The sequence below is a fragment of the Mandrillus leucophaeus genome, unplaced genomic scaffold (assembly GCF_000951045.1).
Source record: "Mandrillus leucophaeus isolate KB7577 unplaced genomic scaffold, Mleu.le_1.0 Scaffold35, whole genome shotgun sequence".
In the NCBI taxonomy this organism is placed as follows: domain Eukaryota; kingdom Metazoa; phylum Chordata; class Mammalia; order Primates; family Cercopithecidae; genus Mandrillus; species Mandrillus leucophaeus.
The window spans coordinates 1295302-1312335 of record NW_012103698.1 but is presented as its reverse complement, the minus strand read 5'-3'; the positions used below and the strand labels follow the sequence as shown (position 1 = coordinate 1312335).

General features: G+C 44.5%; 1 protein-coding gene across 3 annotated transcripts in view; it reads left to right on the top strand.

Moving 5' to 3' along the window:
- The first annotated feature begins 3176 nt into the window (after positions 1–3176).
- The window catches only part of CAPN3 (calpain 3, (p94)), a 57980-nt gene continuing 44122 nt past the window's right edge, over positions 3177–17034 (top strand). For all 3 annotated transcript variants that reach the window (XM_011989245.1, XM_011989244.1, XM_011989243.1), the window contains exon 1: positions 3177–3921. In XM_011989245.1, the coding sequence (XP_011844635.1) occupies positions 3613–3921 (309 nt within the window). In that variant the 5' untranslated portion in view covers positions 3177–3612. The remainder of the gene's footprint in view (positions 3922–17034) is intronic.

Below are 17034 nucleotides of genomic sequence, written 5' to 3'. Positions count from 1 at the left end.
AACTGTCAAAATACAGCAGATATCTCAAGTTTCCTCAGATGTAAAATGGAATTAGTGAAACTTGCAGAGTGTTTCTACAAATTTGAAATATTTTATGTGTACAGAAAGGGAAAAATAGTAACATTACCAGGGAGAAACTCGGTAAACATTACTTTAGGCCAGTGATCAAAGTTGACATCACCTGTAATAAAACCTATCAATATCGTGTACCCCCACATATGGTTTGAGGAGGTGGCCATGTCACATCTGTGACAGTCTTCCCCCAAATCCATAACCTTAGTCTAATCATGTGAAAAATATCAGAGAAACCCAAATTTAGGGTCATTCTACAAAAACCTGACAAATACTCTTCAAAAGTGTCAAGGTCATGAGAGACAAAGACTGTGGAATGATCAGAGACTGGAGGACACTAAAGAGTTCTATCTTTGCAACTCTTTTGTAAGTCTAAAATTATCTTAAAATAAAAAGTTTTTTAAAGGTCTCTGTGAAGTGGCTAGCTCCCAGTAGGCACTTAATGAATGAGAGGTATTATAATGATAAGCAAAAACATTGCTTCCAATAGTGTCAGAAATCAAAGAAATGCTTCTTGGTGGAAAAGACAGAGCCATTAGTTGGCAATGCTGTGCAACAGAAACCATTCCAGCGACAGATATTACATGACCGTGAGTGAAATATGTTATAAAAACTGGTTCTTTATCCTTAAAGGGGCTTCTGGGAATTGAAATGTGCAGCTGTTTATGTGTTCATTATCTGCCCTTTGTTCATGGGCTCGAGTTGGATTTCTCCCTAATAGCATTGGTTTCCACAGCTGTGCCATTGAATAAACCTTGAGTTTGGACCTATTCATCTGAGAGAATGTTTTATCCACAACAACTGACAGAGCAAAATGATTGGCACCTTGCCCTTTCTGTGTTTGACATGCCCACCCGGCTCTGACAAGAGGCTTGCTGCTGTCACACGCTTCTGTTAGTTCCTCACAGATGGTGCTGGCTGAGACAGCTGAGGAAAGAAAGCCCAGTGGGTATATGGCCCAGGATAGCTCCTTCGCCTGGAGCAGATCAGCAGAGAAACTTTGATTGCACTGGCAAAGCCAGAAGTGTAAGACATTTCTCTTTGCATAGGAAAACTTCATTCACCAGATACATAACACGTATGTATTAAGGGCCTTCAATATATCTAAACCTGAGAGAGAAATGGGAACCCACTTCCCAGCTCCACGGTCTTACGGGCAAACGGGAAGTTAAATAAGCAAAAACAATAAAGTGTGGGTCAGTGCTGTGAATTTCAGGGTGGGATAGCATGCTAGCCTGGGACCCAAACGTACAACAGTGGGGTAAGGAAACCCCACCTTTGCTGTCTGTGCCATTGGTGACTTTGAGGGTGGAAGTCAGTCTTTTTAGTGTAGGCAGATAGGCCAGCCGCTGACTGGAGATGCTGCGTACCACATGAGCCTGGGCAGACTATACCTATTCCTGTGCTGTCCACATAGCAGATATTCAGTTAATGCCCACTGAGTGAATGCTGATTTGCATCAGTGAGTGAATGTTATCATTCAACCTGATCTAACTCCAAAGTAATATTAAATTCAGGTCTTCTCTAACAACACCATTTATTGAGTGCTTAACAAAATCCTGGCACTGTGTTAAATGTATTACATAAATTATTTAATTGTTATAAAAACCTAATAACAGAATGACTATAATTGTACCTATTTTATAGGTGAGAAATCTGAGACAGAAAGGAAGAAATAACTCACCTAAAGTTACACAGGTGCAGCCAGTAAAGGGCCAACCTAGACTTTGAACCGAGGTGGTCAGCCACCAGAGACCGCTGTCCTCTATTCTGCCTCTCCAAGACTAGTAAAGAGCCCTGGGCGTTTTCCTGGAGTAACAGAAGGCTAGGCTGATGGTTCCTGCAAGCCCAGACATAAGAGTTCTTCAATGCCGCAATCCCAGGGATCAGGAGGCTGATAGTACTCCCTATTTTACCTGTCACTTCCCACCTTCTTCCATAGCCTCTAATCTTCGATTATTGAGACTGGTCGCATAGGAACAGGCATGACTACAGCCTAGGACATGCCTCCACTCTGCCATACTTGAAATGTGGTCATCTCCTTACAGCCCAGGGAGCAGCTGTTGTGGGTAGAAGACAAGGTGGAGGCCAGGCAGGCACTTCCCTTCCGCAGAGCCACTTATGCTCTTATCTAAGAGCCCTGAAACCAGGTGTGAATCCCAGGGCTTGACAGGCAGTCTGGTTCAGTATCCAATTCCAGCTTCTGTCTCAGATGCCTAATGTGGTATGGCTGAATGAGTCAACATGTAACCTATACAGTAAGTCCTCACTTAACATCGTTGATAGGTTCTTGTAAACTGTGACTTTAACCAAAACAAGCTTACTAGAACCTATTGATGACATTGGGGATTTACTGTGCTCAGGTGCACTTTTTTTTTTTAAGATGGAGTCTCATTCTGTCACCCAGGCTGGAGTACAGTGGCGCAATCTGGGTTCACTCCAACCTCTGCCTCCTGGGTTCAAGCGATTCTTCTGTCTCAGCCTCCCAAGTAGCTGGGATTACAGGCACCCACCACCATGCCTGTCTTATTTATGTGTTTTCACTGGTTTCACTATTGTTGGCCAGGCTGATCTCGAACTCCTGACCTCATGTGATCCACCCGCCTCGGCATCCCAAAGTGCTGAGATTACAGATGTGAGCCCCCGTGCCCGGCAGGTACACTTTTTATAGCAGATTCAGTCCCAGTGTTTATTTTGGGGATGGGAAGAGACAAGAGGTGGCAAGGTCAAGTCTGCAGGTACAGGCAGGGATTTTCTCAACCAAGGACTCTGCTGAGTAGCATTTTCCATGCAGACATTTCCAATAAACGCTGACCCAAGAACATTCTAGAAAAGATGCCAAATCTAACATTGAATAAGGTTCTGATATCCTAAAATTTTAGGACTAAAAATCATGTTCTCTAAAATTCACAGAATATTTTCCTAGAATTCAGTACCTCTCGTTCACCCTAACTAGCTTTTTTGCAATACTGTTTTCCATTCATTTGGTGGCCAGTAGTTGGGTGGTCTGTATAACTGCCTACTCAATAACATGTCAGCAGTTCTCAGCTTCTTTCCAGTGTTCACCTTACTCAGATACTCCCTTTTCATTTTCTGACAACACCAGCACTTCATGGCAACAGAGATGTCCCTAGCCAGGTTCTCCTCTCTCTTGCTCTCATACTCACAGTGTTTCTTCACATCTATTTTTAGTTTTTCTGGCTCAAGCATCTTCAGGCCACTGAAACACAACCCTCACTCTCTTTCTCTCTCCCTCTGGCATGCATGCTGCTGGTAGGAGACCCCAGGTCAACATTGCTTCAGAAATCCTTTAGCACTCATTTCTCAGGAGAACTTATGGCTTCAGAATCACAGCTCGGTTTTTAAGATGGACATAACCTGTACGACCTTCTGATGGGCTTTCAACTTCGAACTGGATGTGGACACTTTTCTCTCAGATGACAGAATTACTCTAACTTCCCCTTTGCAGTTGCTTCCTTTCCTTGAAGGTAGCTGTATCTTATTTTCTTTAAAAAGCTTTTTCTTCCAAAGCCACTTGCCATGCCGACCGTCATTAGCGCATCTGTGGCTCCAAGGACAGCGGCTGAGCCAAGGTCCCCGGGGCCAGTTCCTCACCCGGCTCAGAGCAAGGCCACCGAGGCTGGGGGTGGAAACGCAAGTGGCATCTATTCAGCCATCATCAGCCGCAATTTTCCTATTATCGGAGTGAAAGAGAAGACATTCGAGCAGCTTCACAAGAAATGTCTAGAAAAGAAAGTTCTTTATGTGGACCCTGAGTTCCCACCGGATGAGACCTCTCTCTTTTATAGCCAGAAGTTCCCCATCCAGTTCATCTGGAAGAGACCTCCGGTGAGTAACTTCCTGCTTACTTGCTGGGTTTTCCCCCCACGGAGGAGTCCTCCCACTCAGCACCTCCGGCAGCTCAGCTGTGCACATGGGCAATGGGGGAAGGATCCTGGCAGCAATTCTGCTGGGCTCTGTCCTTAAGTGTGAAGCAGGGAGGAGAGGAACAGGTCTCAGATATTTCTCCAAATCTCAGCAAAATCCAGAGGGAGAGCGGGGGAGGTGGGGCTGATTCTCATGCTCTGACTCTTTCTCTCTGAAAAAAAAAAAATCTTGCTTTTTATAAAAGTGGTTGGAACTCAGTTTAATTCATCCTGTAAAAATATTCCTTTCTCAGAACAAATTCCAGACAGCCCAGATCTACCCTTTCATTTTAAATACCTTTCATCTTTGTAAGATCACTTTAGTTTCTCTGGCTAAAATCATGATGTTATTCTTCTTTAATTTACCAGTGGCCATATCTTTCTGAAACATAGCAACCCTAGAAAGAAGAGAGTCATAGGCAAGGAATATTTTTTCATGCATAAAATGTTGGGGTTAGAGAGAGAGACCTAGCAATCATTTTTGTCCACCTACCTCACCTCATAAGCGAGGAGTCAAGGCACACCAGAGCGAAATATATCCAGTGGGCACATGACAGAGCCTGGATTAAAACTTTCTCTTTTAGGAAACTCTCCCAGCCTCTGGGTTTCATTTATAGTGATCACCAGAAGGGAAATCACATTCCCCTGGCTCGCCTCTCTGATCATCCCTCCAGTGTGACTTTTGTTCTTAATTCAAGAAATATTTATTGAGCATCTACTAGTGCCAGCACTGGACAAGCAACTGGGGGGACAGCAGTGAGTAAGAAAAACCAAAATCCAAGCTGTCTTGGAACCTAGGGTCCTGAAGGGAAGATGGGCGTTGAACAAGAGTGACGTTGTCAGGAGACGATGTTCTGGGTGCCACGGGATCATGTGGCAAGGAGAGCTAACCTGGTCCAGGGAGAGAAACCCTTCCTGAGGAAACGATGGCAACCTGAGACCTGATACTATTCATTAGTCATGTTTTTCTTTAACCTAAGATGGGCCAGGCGTGGTGGCTCACGCCTGTAATCCCAGCATTTTGGGAGGCCCAGGCTGGAGGATTGCTTAAGCCCAAGAGTTTGAGACCAGCCTGGGCAACAGGGCAAAAATCTATCTCTTTTGTACTAAAAATTCAGAAAATTATCCAGGCACGGTGGCACATGCCTGTGGTCCTACCTGCTTGGAGGCTGAGGTGGGAAGATCACTTGAACTCACGAAGTCCGAGGCAGCAGTGAGCTGAGATCACGCCACTGCACTCCAGGCTGGGTGACAGGACTGAGACCCAGTCTCAAACAACAACAACAACAACAAACGTGAGGTGGAATACTCCACAACCCCGTGTATTGCATAGGTGCTCTTCTCGGTTCTATGGTAAGGCCCATAACTGTCCTGCAGGCCTTCAGTTTAGAAGATAACACTGCTCTGCTATCAGAGTAGTTGGACACGTCATTACCCCCTGCTGAAATATCTTCAGTGACATCCCTGTCTCGGCTGCCTGCAGGACAAATCCCCCTCTGCCTTCAGGACAAATCCAAACTCCTTAGCCAAGCCATAGGCCCTTCTCAGCTGGTCCCTGCCTACCTATCCAGGCCCATCTCCATCCTCTTTTCCCAGATCCTGACACACCAGCAGTGCTTGGACATTTAGCTGCTCTATGGTTCCAAGTCTTCTCACACCGGAGGCCTTTGCTCATGCTGTCTGTCTGCCTGGCATGCCCTTTTTGTTCCTGTCTGAAACTCTGCTCAGGTGTCACTTCCTTCAATCTTTCTCATGACTGTTTTCCTCTCACTGAGAGCAGAAACCCTTCCCCTTCCTGTTCATCTTTGAGGCCCGCTCACCAAGTTCAGGCCAGTCCCATAGTGGGTACTCAGCTGATGCTGGTGAATGAAAACCCATGCCCGAGGGCCTTGACCGGTGAGACAGGATAGTCCTGCATTCCCAGGCAGGGAGTTCTTAAAAACCCTTTCTTGGGCCAGACATGGTGGCTTATGCCTGTAATCCCAGCGCTTTGGGAGGCAGAGGTGGGAGCATCACTTGAACTCAGGAGTTGGAGACCAGCCTGGGCAACATAGTGAGACCCTATCTCTATAAAAAAAAGTTTAAAAAAATAAAAGCCCTTTCTCAGAATGGGTAAAATTAAAACCTACAAATACTATTTTCAGTGAAATCATTGGTGAACTTGAGTCACAAACTAGACTTACAAATTAATAAAAATGCTTTAAGGGCCTGTTATGCTCTAGGTACTAGATTGGGCAGTGTCCATATTTGAAATGAGGGGTGCAGAAGACCTGTCTGTTCTAAATTGTGCCCCCAGCACCACCATCACCAACAACAAAGATCCTGGATCTTCGACTGTTTGAGTCACTAAAGGACCAGATAGCAAAGGCCACTCTTCAATAAAATGCCCACATGTTCCCCTGGGGTTAAGATCACAGGAACACTGCCCATTGGGTTCACTAATATAAATAAGAAATATAAAATTAGAGATGGTCAGAGTTGAAATGATTCTTGGAGAGGTGGTCCAGTGTCCTTGCTTTATAGGTGAAGTGATTAAGGCCCAGAAAGGGCAAATGACTTATCTACAGCCACACAAGTTGACTTGAAACTGAAAAACTGAAATGACTCCAGAACTTTCTGACTGTGAAGCACTTCTTGGAGACATCAGTTTTCCGTTAACTTCTTCAGATGTAGTGACCTTTGCCAGCCCTGAGCAGTCTGAAAAGACTGTGTCCTATCAGGAAAAGCACCACGCAGGTGAGTAAAGGCCTTCCTGCTTTTACTATCTAAGGCACAGAACCTTTGGAAACCAATCTGAATTTTTTTCAACCATCAAGTATTATTTATTATAATTACAGTGATAATTATGATGATAATGATAAAGGGAGAATTATTCCTGGCCAACTATAATTCTAGTTAAAATAGCATGCTACACTTTCAGCCTTTCCCTCTTAAAAGAAAACAGGTTCTGGCCAGCTGTTCCCAGCACAGCTGTAATCTCTTCTCTCACTTACCAGTGCTACTGTCACACGCATCTGTGTGAAGAGACCACCAAACAGACTTTGTGTGAGCAACAAGGCTGTTTATTTCACCTGGGTGCAGGTGGGCTGAGTCCAAAAAAGGAGTCAGCAAAGGGTGGTGAGATTATCATTAGTTCTTATAGGTTTGGGATAGATGTACAAAGTACATTCTCAAGGGCGGGGAGAATATTACAAAGTACCTTCTTAAGGGTGGGGGAGAATATTACAAAGTACCTTCTTAAGGGCAGGGGAGAATATTACAAAGTACCTTCTTAAGGGTCAGGGGAGAATATATCCTATCAGTTAGGGTGGGGCAGGAACAAATCACAATGGTGGAATGTCATCAGTTAAGGCTATTTGCACTTCTTTTGTGGATCTTCAGTTGCTTCAGGCCATCTGGATGTATATGTGCAGGTCACAGGGGATATGATGGCTTATCTTGGGCTCAGAGGCCTGACAACTACCTCACAGCCTTTCTTCCTCTACTCGGGAGCATCATGCATTGAGTTTCCAGGGCAAACAATCTGATTCCTCTAGCCTTTCCTTATATGATCTATTTCTAGGATCAGAAAGCATACAAATTATTCAATACTTCCTAACTGTTAAGACAAGTTTTCTTGATGATAGATCCCAGGGCAGAATATAATGGGCTCTAGAACAGGGCTTCTGGGATGCTGGTGCCCAGTACACTAGGGATAGGTTGGGCATGGGAGGGCAGGTCATGTTTCATTCTATGGGGTGGAAGGTTCAATTGCACCACACTCCTGGCCTCTCTTCTTCTCATGGTGGGTTTGTAAAGAGAACTTGAGCTGTAAAGCCCAGTTCTTGGCTTCCGTCTTTCTCTGGGAAGCAAGCTGCCTGCAAGAAGCATGACTTCTGCTTTCTGCCCTCCTTGCAGCAAGTTTTCTGGAGGCAAGACCCCATGGGGAGTCATGCAGGAGTCCCTGGGCCACCTGGTAATATATAGTTAATAGTAAAGATAATCGCTAGTCTTGAGTGAGAACTCACCACATGCCAGTAACTAAGTGCTTTCCATATGTTAATTAATTTCATCTTCACAACAATCCTGTAAGGAAGTACCATTATTGTCCCACTTTACAAAGGAGGGAACTGAGTCTCAGAGGGATTCTCCAGATCTCCCAGTTAGTGAAGGTTGGAGCTGGGATTTAAACCCACACAATCTGGCTCTAGAGCCCCCAATCTATCTAATTCTGAGATTTAGCTGTCAATACCCATTTTTATTAAACAATAAATGTAGGATTTTGGATTCCCACCTGCCCTGCACTTTTGTAGCATTCCTTTATTGGCTCAAAACTCAGGCATGGAAATAAGGTGTCATTTATTGGGCCTCCTCAAGACACAACAGGCATTGAGTGACACCCCAGGGGTAGCCCCTAAAAGCAGCAGCCTCTGTAAGTTGGAGATGGAATGGCACAGTGGCTAAGAGCCCAGGCTCTGAGGTCAGATAACCTATGTTCAAGTCTTGGCCTGCTACCTAACACTTAGGTAATCTTGGTCACATACCCTCATTTTGCCACAGGTTCTCCATGTGAAAAATGGAGAGCAACCATAATAGAAGAACCCATCTCATAATTGAGGATTAAATGAGGTAATGCAGGCTAAAGGCTTACAACCAGCACGTGGGCGAGTGCTCAGTAAACATAGACTACTCTTATTACTGCCTACAAGCAGCTGTGCAGTCTCTTAAAAGTGGCAACATCATAAACATTTTTCCAGCTTAATTGGTGCCTGTGACCAGTAAAGATATTAACCACAGCAATGTATTTGAGTACTTCATGCCTGGTCTAAATGCATCCATCCATCTCAGCATGAGGATGTGTGTGTGAATGCTCCCCTCATGGGCAGGGGACTCCTTGTCCTTTAGGGCAATTCCAGTTGTCTACATCAAATATCAAATGTACGTTTGGTTGTGAAAATCTGAGTGTATCATAGAGCCAGGAAGGCGACGACAAAAGAGGGTCACTCTTGGCTGGGAACTTGGCCACTTGCTCAGTGATTAGCTTTGAAGCCCCACCGAGACCAACATGGTGAGCAAGGGCTTCCTTTTTCCCATGCTTGCACCTCAGTCATGCCAGGTGGAGAGTTCTTAAACTACTTCTCTCTGATCTCCTGCAATCCCCAAATCAGGGGCAACCTAGATCCCTGCTTCTTTTGGAGGGATGAGAAGTGAAGGGCCAGTTGCAGGACCTTGTGATGAAAAGGTATCTGGTCCCCTCCTCACCCTTGGTAACGTGGGATCGCAGAATTGCTCCACAGTGCCCTGCCCTGCACCATCAGCTCAGCTGGCCAGGGCCTCCAGCAGTGGACCCTGACAACAGTGAGGTTCCTGGGCTTCCCCCTGTCTCTGGTGCTAGGTGGAGTCACCTTTCTGTAAATTCCGTGTTATTCCAGACCCACCCTAACCTAGAGCTTGGAGAAGGAAGGGCCCACCCTATTTAGGAGCTAGATTAACCCAGACTTCAGGTTAAACTTGAAACAACCCAGACTTCAGGTTAAACAGACCATCAGCATGGTCTCAGTGTTTCTTGGCTCTGCTAGGAGAGGTTATTTCTGGTTGGGTCTCCAGTTCACAGCACTGAATTGGAGTCAAAACTGCATCATTGATATACAGCCACCTCCAGCTTAACCTCCAGCTCTTTCCCTAGGAAATCCCGTTCTCCCTCCACCGTTCTCCAAGCTCCTGGGGCTGATAGCTGGGCCCTGCAGTTTCTCATCGCAACCTTCTGCTTAACTCTTCTGTTAGCTGTTGGGAGTTGGGGGAGCTCGTCACCTTCCCACTTAACTCAAGATCTAGTGCCTTCTCATTTGCTGGTGGTGGCTGGAGCTCCAGCTATGGGTTGCCTAACCCACCTCTTTCCCTCAACTCCTGTCCTCACCTCTCTATCATTACAGGGCCCCACCCATTACCAGCTCAGAGCTGGGTCTCCACTTCACCCATATTTCTCTACTGTTTGCCTTTCTTCTTGCCAAGGTATTACTATCATACCCATATCCAGCCATGCTTTGCCCAGTAGTCCAACCTCACCCTTAGCCCTGCTCTTCCTCACTCCTGGGGCCAGTAGTTCCCTCCGCCAACACCTGGACGTGTGGAAGCCTCTTTCCCAGACAGACAGCAGCAGCCCCTTAATCCTTTAAACAGATGACTTTATTCCTTGTATTCTGGTACACAAAAATCTCTTGTATTAGGCTCATTTTAAGGATAGAGTTTAGGTAAGTTTCCCAAGCTGTAATTCATCATGAACCTTATTTTCCCATGTCTAGAAGATTCTCAATACTAGTACTTTCTTGATCTTATCAGAGGGTGTCCATGGAAGGTCATGACCATCACCCAGCTGAGTGCAGTAGAAGGAAGCTTTCTAATGTAAGTTGCATCATAGTTTCAGAGATGTGAGAGAAATTCAGAAATGTGAGGGAAATTGTGAAATGTAAAATGTGAGGGAGAAAAGCATTCAGAATGGAAAAAATAAGACAAAGTCCCTTCCCATCTAACTCACAGCCCTGCCATCCCCAACCTATTCCTTTTCCCAGGCTTGCTCTTTCTTCCATGCTGTCTATCAACATGGACCCAGCCACACTGGCTGGTTTTTGCTGCTTTCTATATGACCTGGTCTCTTGCCGCTTCCCAGCATCCTTGGCATCCAGGCAGAACCAACTTCTTCCTTGTGCCAGGGCTGTTACACCAGGAGAAAAAAAAGTATGACATTCTTCAGGGTAGATCTTCTTACTACTATGGAATTATTGTCGAGTCTTTAAACTTATTTCGCCAAATATGCTTACTTTCTGAACTCTTAACGTGGCAGAAACATCTTCTCTCTTCTCGAGGAAAACCTGTAAGAAAAAATTAGAAAGATTATTGTAATTACAGAATTACAATAATCTCTGGGGTGGGGGAAGGAGAATTAAATATGATTGTTTTCTAGGAAGAAAACAAAAACACCTGCCCGTTTACTTACGAGAAGGAGGGGCTCGCGACGACCCCCTACCCGGTGTTCTTCCTCTCCACGACCCGACCCTCACAGAATTCTTTTTTTTTTTTTTTTTTTGGAGACAGAGTCTTGCTCTGTTGCCCAGGCTGGAGTGCAGTGGCTCCAGCATGGCTCACTGCAACCTCTGCCTCCCGGGTTCAAGCAATCCTCCCACCTTAGCCTCCCTAGTAACTGGGACTACAGACATGTGCCACCATGCCTGGCTAATTTTCGTATTTTTAGTAGAGACGGGGTTTCACATATTGATCAGGCTGGTCTCGAACTCCTGACTCCAAGTGATCCACCTGCCTCAGCCTCCCAAAGTGCCAGGATTATAGGCATGAGGCACTTCACCCGGCCTCCCTCACAGAATTCTTTCCGAGTGCTTGTGAAACTTCTGAGGCAAGTGACTTGGTAGAGGGTGGAGGTTCCTATTTTGGTTTACACAAGCAGGGGTGAGCCAACATTCAGAAGTCAGAGTGTGGAAAGCACAAGAGTGTGTGGAGAGAGAAGCACACAGAAGGGAGCTGCTAGGAACCGGCTGAACTGTGGTGGGAATGAGAGGCTCTGCCCTCTCAGAGGCTATGGAGTGGTGTCAAGACTAATTCACAAGGAAGCCTGGTGCCTCAGGAAGCATTCTGCTGGAGAGGAGCTGACACGTACTTTTCCATTTTCATTCAACCTTCAAATTTAAACAGTCACCATCAGAACTTTCAGAAGTGTATTATATACTCCAGAACACCAGGAATATAGTGTAAAAACTGCTATTTTTAAAATACCCCAGAGATCATAGGACCAAAAAATGGGAACTACTTTCAGCCTTTCCAGATGGATGGCTTTCTTTCCTGATACAAAGGTTTTGAAGGGAAAAGGATGGCTCCATCTCCTTCAGTAACCTACAGCTTGTAACTTTCACAGTCTGAACATTCATCCTTATTTCTAACTAGAACATTTTCAGATGCAAATGTAGTACATTTTCTCTGGCCGTGACCCAAAAAGACAGTGAAATAGAGTCAGCTGATTTTCCCTGTATGGGAAATCCTCCCTATTCTTTTTTTTTTTTTTTTAATAGAGATAGGGGTCTCACTATGTTGTCCACACTGGACTTGAACTCCTGGGTTTAAGTGATCCTCCTGCCTCAGACTCTGAGTAGCTGGGACTACAGGCATATCCTGTTCTTGAATCATGTCATCCCTCTTTTAATTACTTCAGATCAGTCACAAAATTGTTCCAACTTTACGCCATAGGCATGGCTTTTCCAACATGGGGGACATCAGTGCTATAAACCTTACACAGCCAATCCTTGTTATTCGCAGATGCCATATTTGCAAATTCACCTACTCGCTAAAGCTTGTCTCCCCAAAATTAGTACTTGAGGTGTTTTTGCAGTCATTTGTGAGCATACACAGAGCTGTGAAAAATCTGAGTCACCCCACACGCATGTTCTCAGCTCAGGTCAAACAAGGCAACACTCTGTCTTCTTGTTTCAGCTTTCATACTGTAAAGAGTGTCCTTTTCATGATGTCTTTAGTGCCATGTTTTTCTCATTTCTGTGCTTTTTATTGGTAACCTCCAAGCATAGTGCTGAAATGCTGTCTAGCATTCTAGGAGGCTGTGGTGTGCCTCATCGAAGCAATGCGTGTGTCAGATAAGCTTTGTTCACACACAAGTTATAGTCAGTTGGCTGTGAGTTCAATGTTATTGAATAATTAAGCAATAATTTAATGAATCAATATTAAATAAGGTGTCTTTAAGCAGAAACATACATAAAATCAGGCTCTGTATTGATTGGTTGATGAAAATGTGACCAGAGACTCACAGGACCCTAACTCTGTATGTCCCCTAGGAGCAATGGTTCAGTATTTACTAATACAGTGATCTCAGCAATATTACAAAACATAACTACCAAGAATAATGAGTATTGACTATACTTCATTTTCTCTGTATTCTTAAATATTACAGCTTGAAACAATACTCTATTAAGAATGTGGCCAAGCATGGTGGCTCATGCCTGCAGTTCCAGCACTTTGGGAGGCCAAGGCAGGTGGATCACTTGAGCCCAGGAGTTCAAGACCAGCCTGGGCAACATGGCGAAACCCTCTCTCTACTAAAAATATAAAAATTAGCCAGGTATGGTGGTTTCTGCCTATAGTCCTAGCTATAAGAGTTAAAAAGAAAGAGGAAAGAAACATGAAAAATGGCTCAACAAAGACAGGTTTATTTTGGAGAATGAACCTGAGAGGGGCTTCTGGCCGATTTTTGGTCAGGAGTACTCTCTCTTACAGACTAAGTGTATTTAAGGGTTCTGGGTGAGAGAGTCTATCACAGGCTTGAAATATTTCTGTGTGGAGGAGAAGTTCATTGTGGGTTTGGAATGTCTCTGGTCGGAGGAGAGGTTATCTTGGGACTGGCATGTCTCTGGTCAGGGAGGGGGTTTATCTTAGGATTGGAATGTTTCTGGTTGGAGATGTCATTTGTGGTTTATGGTCATGCTGACATTAGCCATTAGGCCGATGCCCTTTGGGTTGGATTTAGGCAGTGTTTGATCAAGGGGCACTTTAAAATGGTGGTGCTTGTCCAAGATGGCGATTCTCCTGCTCTGTCACTAGCTACTTGGGAGACTGAGGTGGGAGGATCACTTGAGCTAGGGAGGTTGAGGCTGCAGTGAGCCAAAATTGTGCCACTGCATTCCAGCCTGAGTGACAGAATGAGACCCTGTCTCAAAAAGAAGAAGAAAAAAAGAAGAATGTGATCAGTATGAAGTATTGCAGCATGTTTTAATCCATTGCAGTCATTCTTCTTTTTCATGTTCAAATTGTCCCATCTTTGGACAGTAGGAGCCTGTGCATGTTGCCTGTATCATTTCACATTACTCCATTAATCTTTTATCCTTTCCTTATTTTCTGGCCATAACAAAATGTGCCATGCCCATCTTGTACATTTCTTGCCTCACACCTAGAATGAATCATTTCTTCAAGAAACCTGGTTCCTTTGGTCTGAAATGGAGTGAAAGAAAGGGCATAAGATTGAGAGGACAGATGGCAACTTCCTAGGACTCAGCACTTGGCCATCGCATCAGCACTTTGTTTCTTTTTTTCTTTTTCTTTTTTTTTTTTTTTTGAGACAGAGTCTTACTCTTGTTGCCCAGGCTGGAGTGCAGTGGCGCCATCTCGGCTCACTACAACCTCCGTCTCCTGGGTTCAAGCGATTCTCCTGCCTCAGCTTCTGAAGTAGCTGGGACTACAGGTGCCCAGCATCATGCTTGGCTAATTTTTGTATTTTTAGTGGAGACGGGGTTTCACCATGTTGGCCAGGCTGGTCTCAAACTCCTGACCTCAGATGATCCACCCGCCTCAGCCTCCCAAGGTGCTAGGATTACAGGCGTGAGCCACCACGCCCAGCCTCGCATCAGAACCTTCAAGTTGGAAGCTTTCTGTCTAATGACCTCTTCCATGTGCCCCACTGCCTCTAAAATTAATACTGACTCCTGTGTATCTTCTCAGCCAGGAGTCATTTGACCTGTGTTACTCAGTTCTAAAAAGAAGAAATCCTCGGTTGGCACAAAATAAAAGTTACTCCATGCCAGCGTGAGAAGAGAGGGAGGGGGGCTGAACCACAGAAAAACCTAGGCTGTGGCAAGAAGGTCTCTGCTGCTAGGCCTAGGACCCAGTTGTTTCTTCTCCCAGGAAAATTATTTACCTTTCCAATGAAGCTGGCTCAGCGAGTGGTCTGCTTGTGATCTGCTTTAAGAGTGTTACCTTTTTTCAGACAGTTGACAGAGAAGTGAGGTCACTGTCCTAGCCACAGAGAGGAAGAACTGGGGACATTGTGCAGAGTGGATAAGACAGCTAGAGTTAGAACCAAACAGACCCGGTCTGAACACTGACTCAGCCACTAGTAAGTCACATAAGTAAGTCACGTTTTTTAAGTTTTGCTTTTCTCTTCTGTAATGAGGATAAGGATATTCCCATCATAGGGCTGATTTGAGTGGCATTCAGCAAGTTCTAGTAGGTGTGCAAAGTAAGGTAGCAATTACTATTAGCATCGGCAGCAAAGGGCAGGAGCATAACACAGTGATGAGGAGCACAGGCTGTGATGTCGGGCAAACTTCATTCAAATCCGAGCTCCACCAATTAATGATGTGACCTCGGGCAAATTATTGACCATTCCAAGGTCTCAGTTTCTGCATCTGTGACTAGAAAATGAAAATTCCTACTTTCATAGAGTTATTGTAAGGATTAAATGAGATTCTATACATAACATGCTTAATACAATGAGTCAATAAATAATGATGATAGTAACTGAAAGGCAAAATGAGGTACCCAGTTGAGAGCCAGCCTTCTGTCTACTCAGCAGAGAATCATGATAATGTCATTATGGGGGTAGCGGGGATAGGGAAGGTGCATATGTTTCAGTGAAAATGACAGTTCTATAAGTAACTTTTAGGAGCATCTTCTATTATATTCCACAAGACAGCAGCTCCTCCTGGGGGTCATGATGGGACAGAGCTGTAGACATCATGGTGAACAAATTAAAGTGACTCAGCAGTTTAATGCTTACAGTGAGAGGGGCTGGGACAGAAATGGCCAAGAAATACAAGAAAAGATGCATTTTCCTAATTATAAATAAGGCAAAACATCTTTTTTGTACACTTGTCTTTTTCTTGATCTGTATTTCACTGTACATGAAACACCTGCTAATATCTTTTGCTCATTTTTCTACTGAGTTGTCTTTTTCAATTTGAATCGCAGGCATTCTTTATATATCCTGGATACTAATCCTTTCTTGGTTAGATGTATTACAGATATCTTACCCCACCTTGTGACTTGCCTCTTCACTCTCTTAAGAATACTTTTCTTAGGCTGGGTGCAATGGCTCATGCCTGTAATCCCAGCACTTTGGAAGGCTGAGGTAGGCAGATCACCTGAGGTCAGGAGTTCAAGCCCAGCCTGGCCAACATGCCAAAACCCCATCTCTACTAAAAATACAAAAATTAGCTGGACATAGTGGCAGGGGCCTGTAATCCCAGCTACTCAGGAGGCTGTGGCAGGAGAATCGCTTGAACCCAGGAGACGGAGGTTGCAGTGAGCCAAAATCCTGCCACTGCACTCCAGCCTGGGTGACAGAGCAAGACTCCATCTTAAAAAAATTTAAAATTTTTTTAAAAATTAAAAAAAAAGCCTGTTGGGATTTTTATTGCAGTTGCATTGAATCAATATGGGAAGAATACGTATCCTGACAATATTGAGTCTTCCTATCCATGAAGTGGGGATGTTTCTCCATTTAAATAGGTGTCTTTTAATAAAAGTTTTATGATTTTCTCAATGACATCTTGAACATCTTTTTTTTTTTTTTTTTTTTTTTTTTTTTGAGATGGAGTTTCATTCTTGTTGCCCAGGCTGGAGTACAATAGTGCAATCTCGGCTCACTGCAAACATCACCTTCCAGGTTCAAGCAGTTCTCCTGCCTCAGCCTCCCAAGTAGCTGGGATTACAGCCATGCACTATCATGCCTGGCTACTTTTGTATTTTTAGTAAAGACAGGGTTTCACCATGTTGGTCAGGCTAGTCTCAAACTCCTGACCTCAGGTGACCCCCCACTCCTCGGCCTCCCAAAGTGCTGGGATTACGGGCATGAGCCACCGCGCCCAGCCTGCCTTGAACATCTTTTGTCAAATTTATTCCTAGGCATCTTTTAACAAAAATGGTTAAATAAAAGTCATTTTTGTTAGTGGCATCTTTCTTAAAATTGTACTCAGTTGCTCGGGTATAAACATGCATTTGACTCTTATATGCAATATATTTGCTAAACTAATAGTAATTCTAGTAATTTTTTTCTTTTTTTTCTTTTTTGAGATGGAGTCTTGCTGTGTCACCCAGGCTGGAGTACTCACTGTAACCTCCACCTCCCAGGTTCAAGTTATTCTCCTGCCTCAACCTCCTAAGTAGCTGGGATTACAGGTGCCCGGCACCACACCCGGCTAATTTTTGTATTTTTAGTAGAGATAGGGTTTCACCATGTTGTCCAGGCTGGTCTTGAACTCCTGACCTC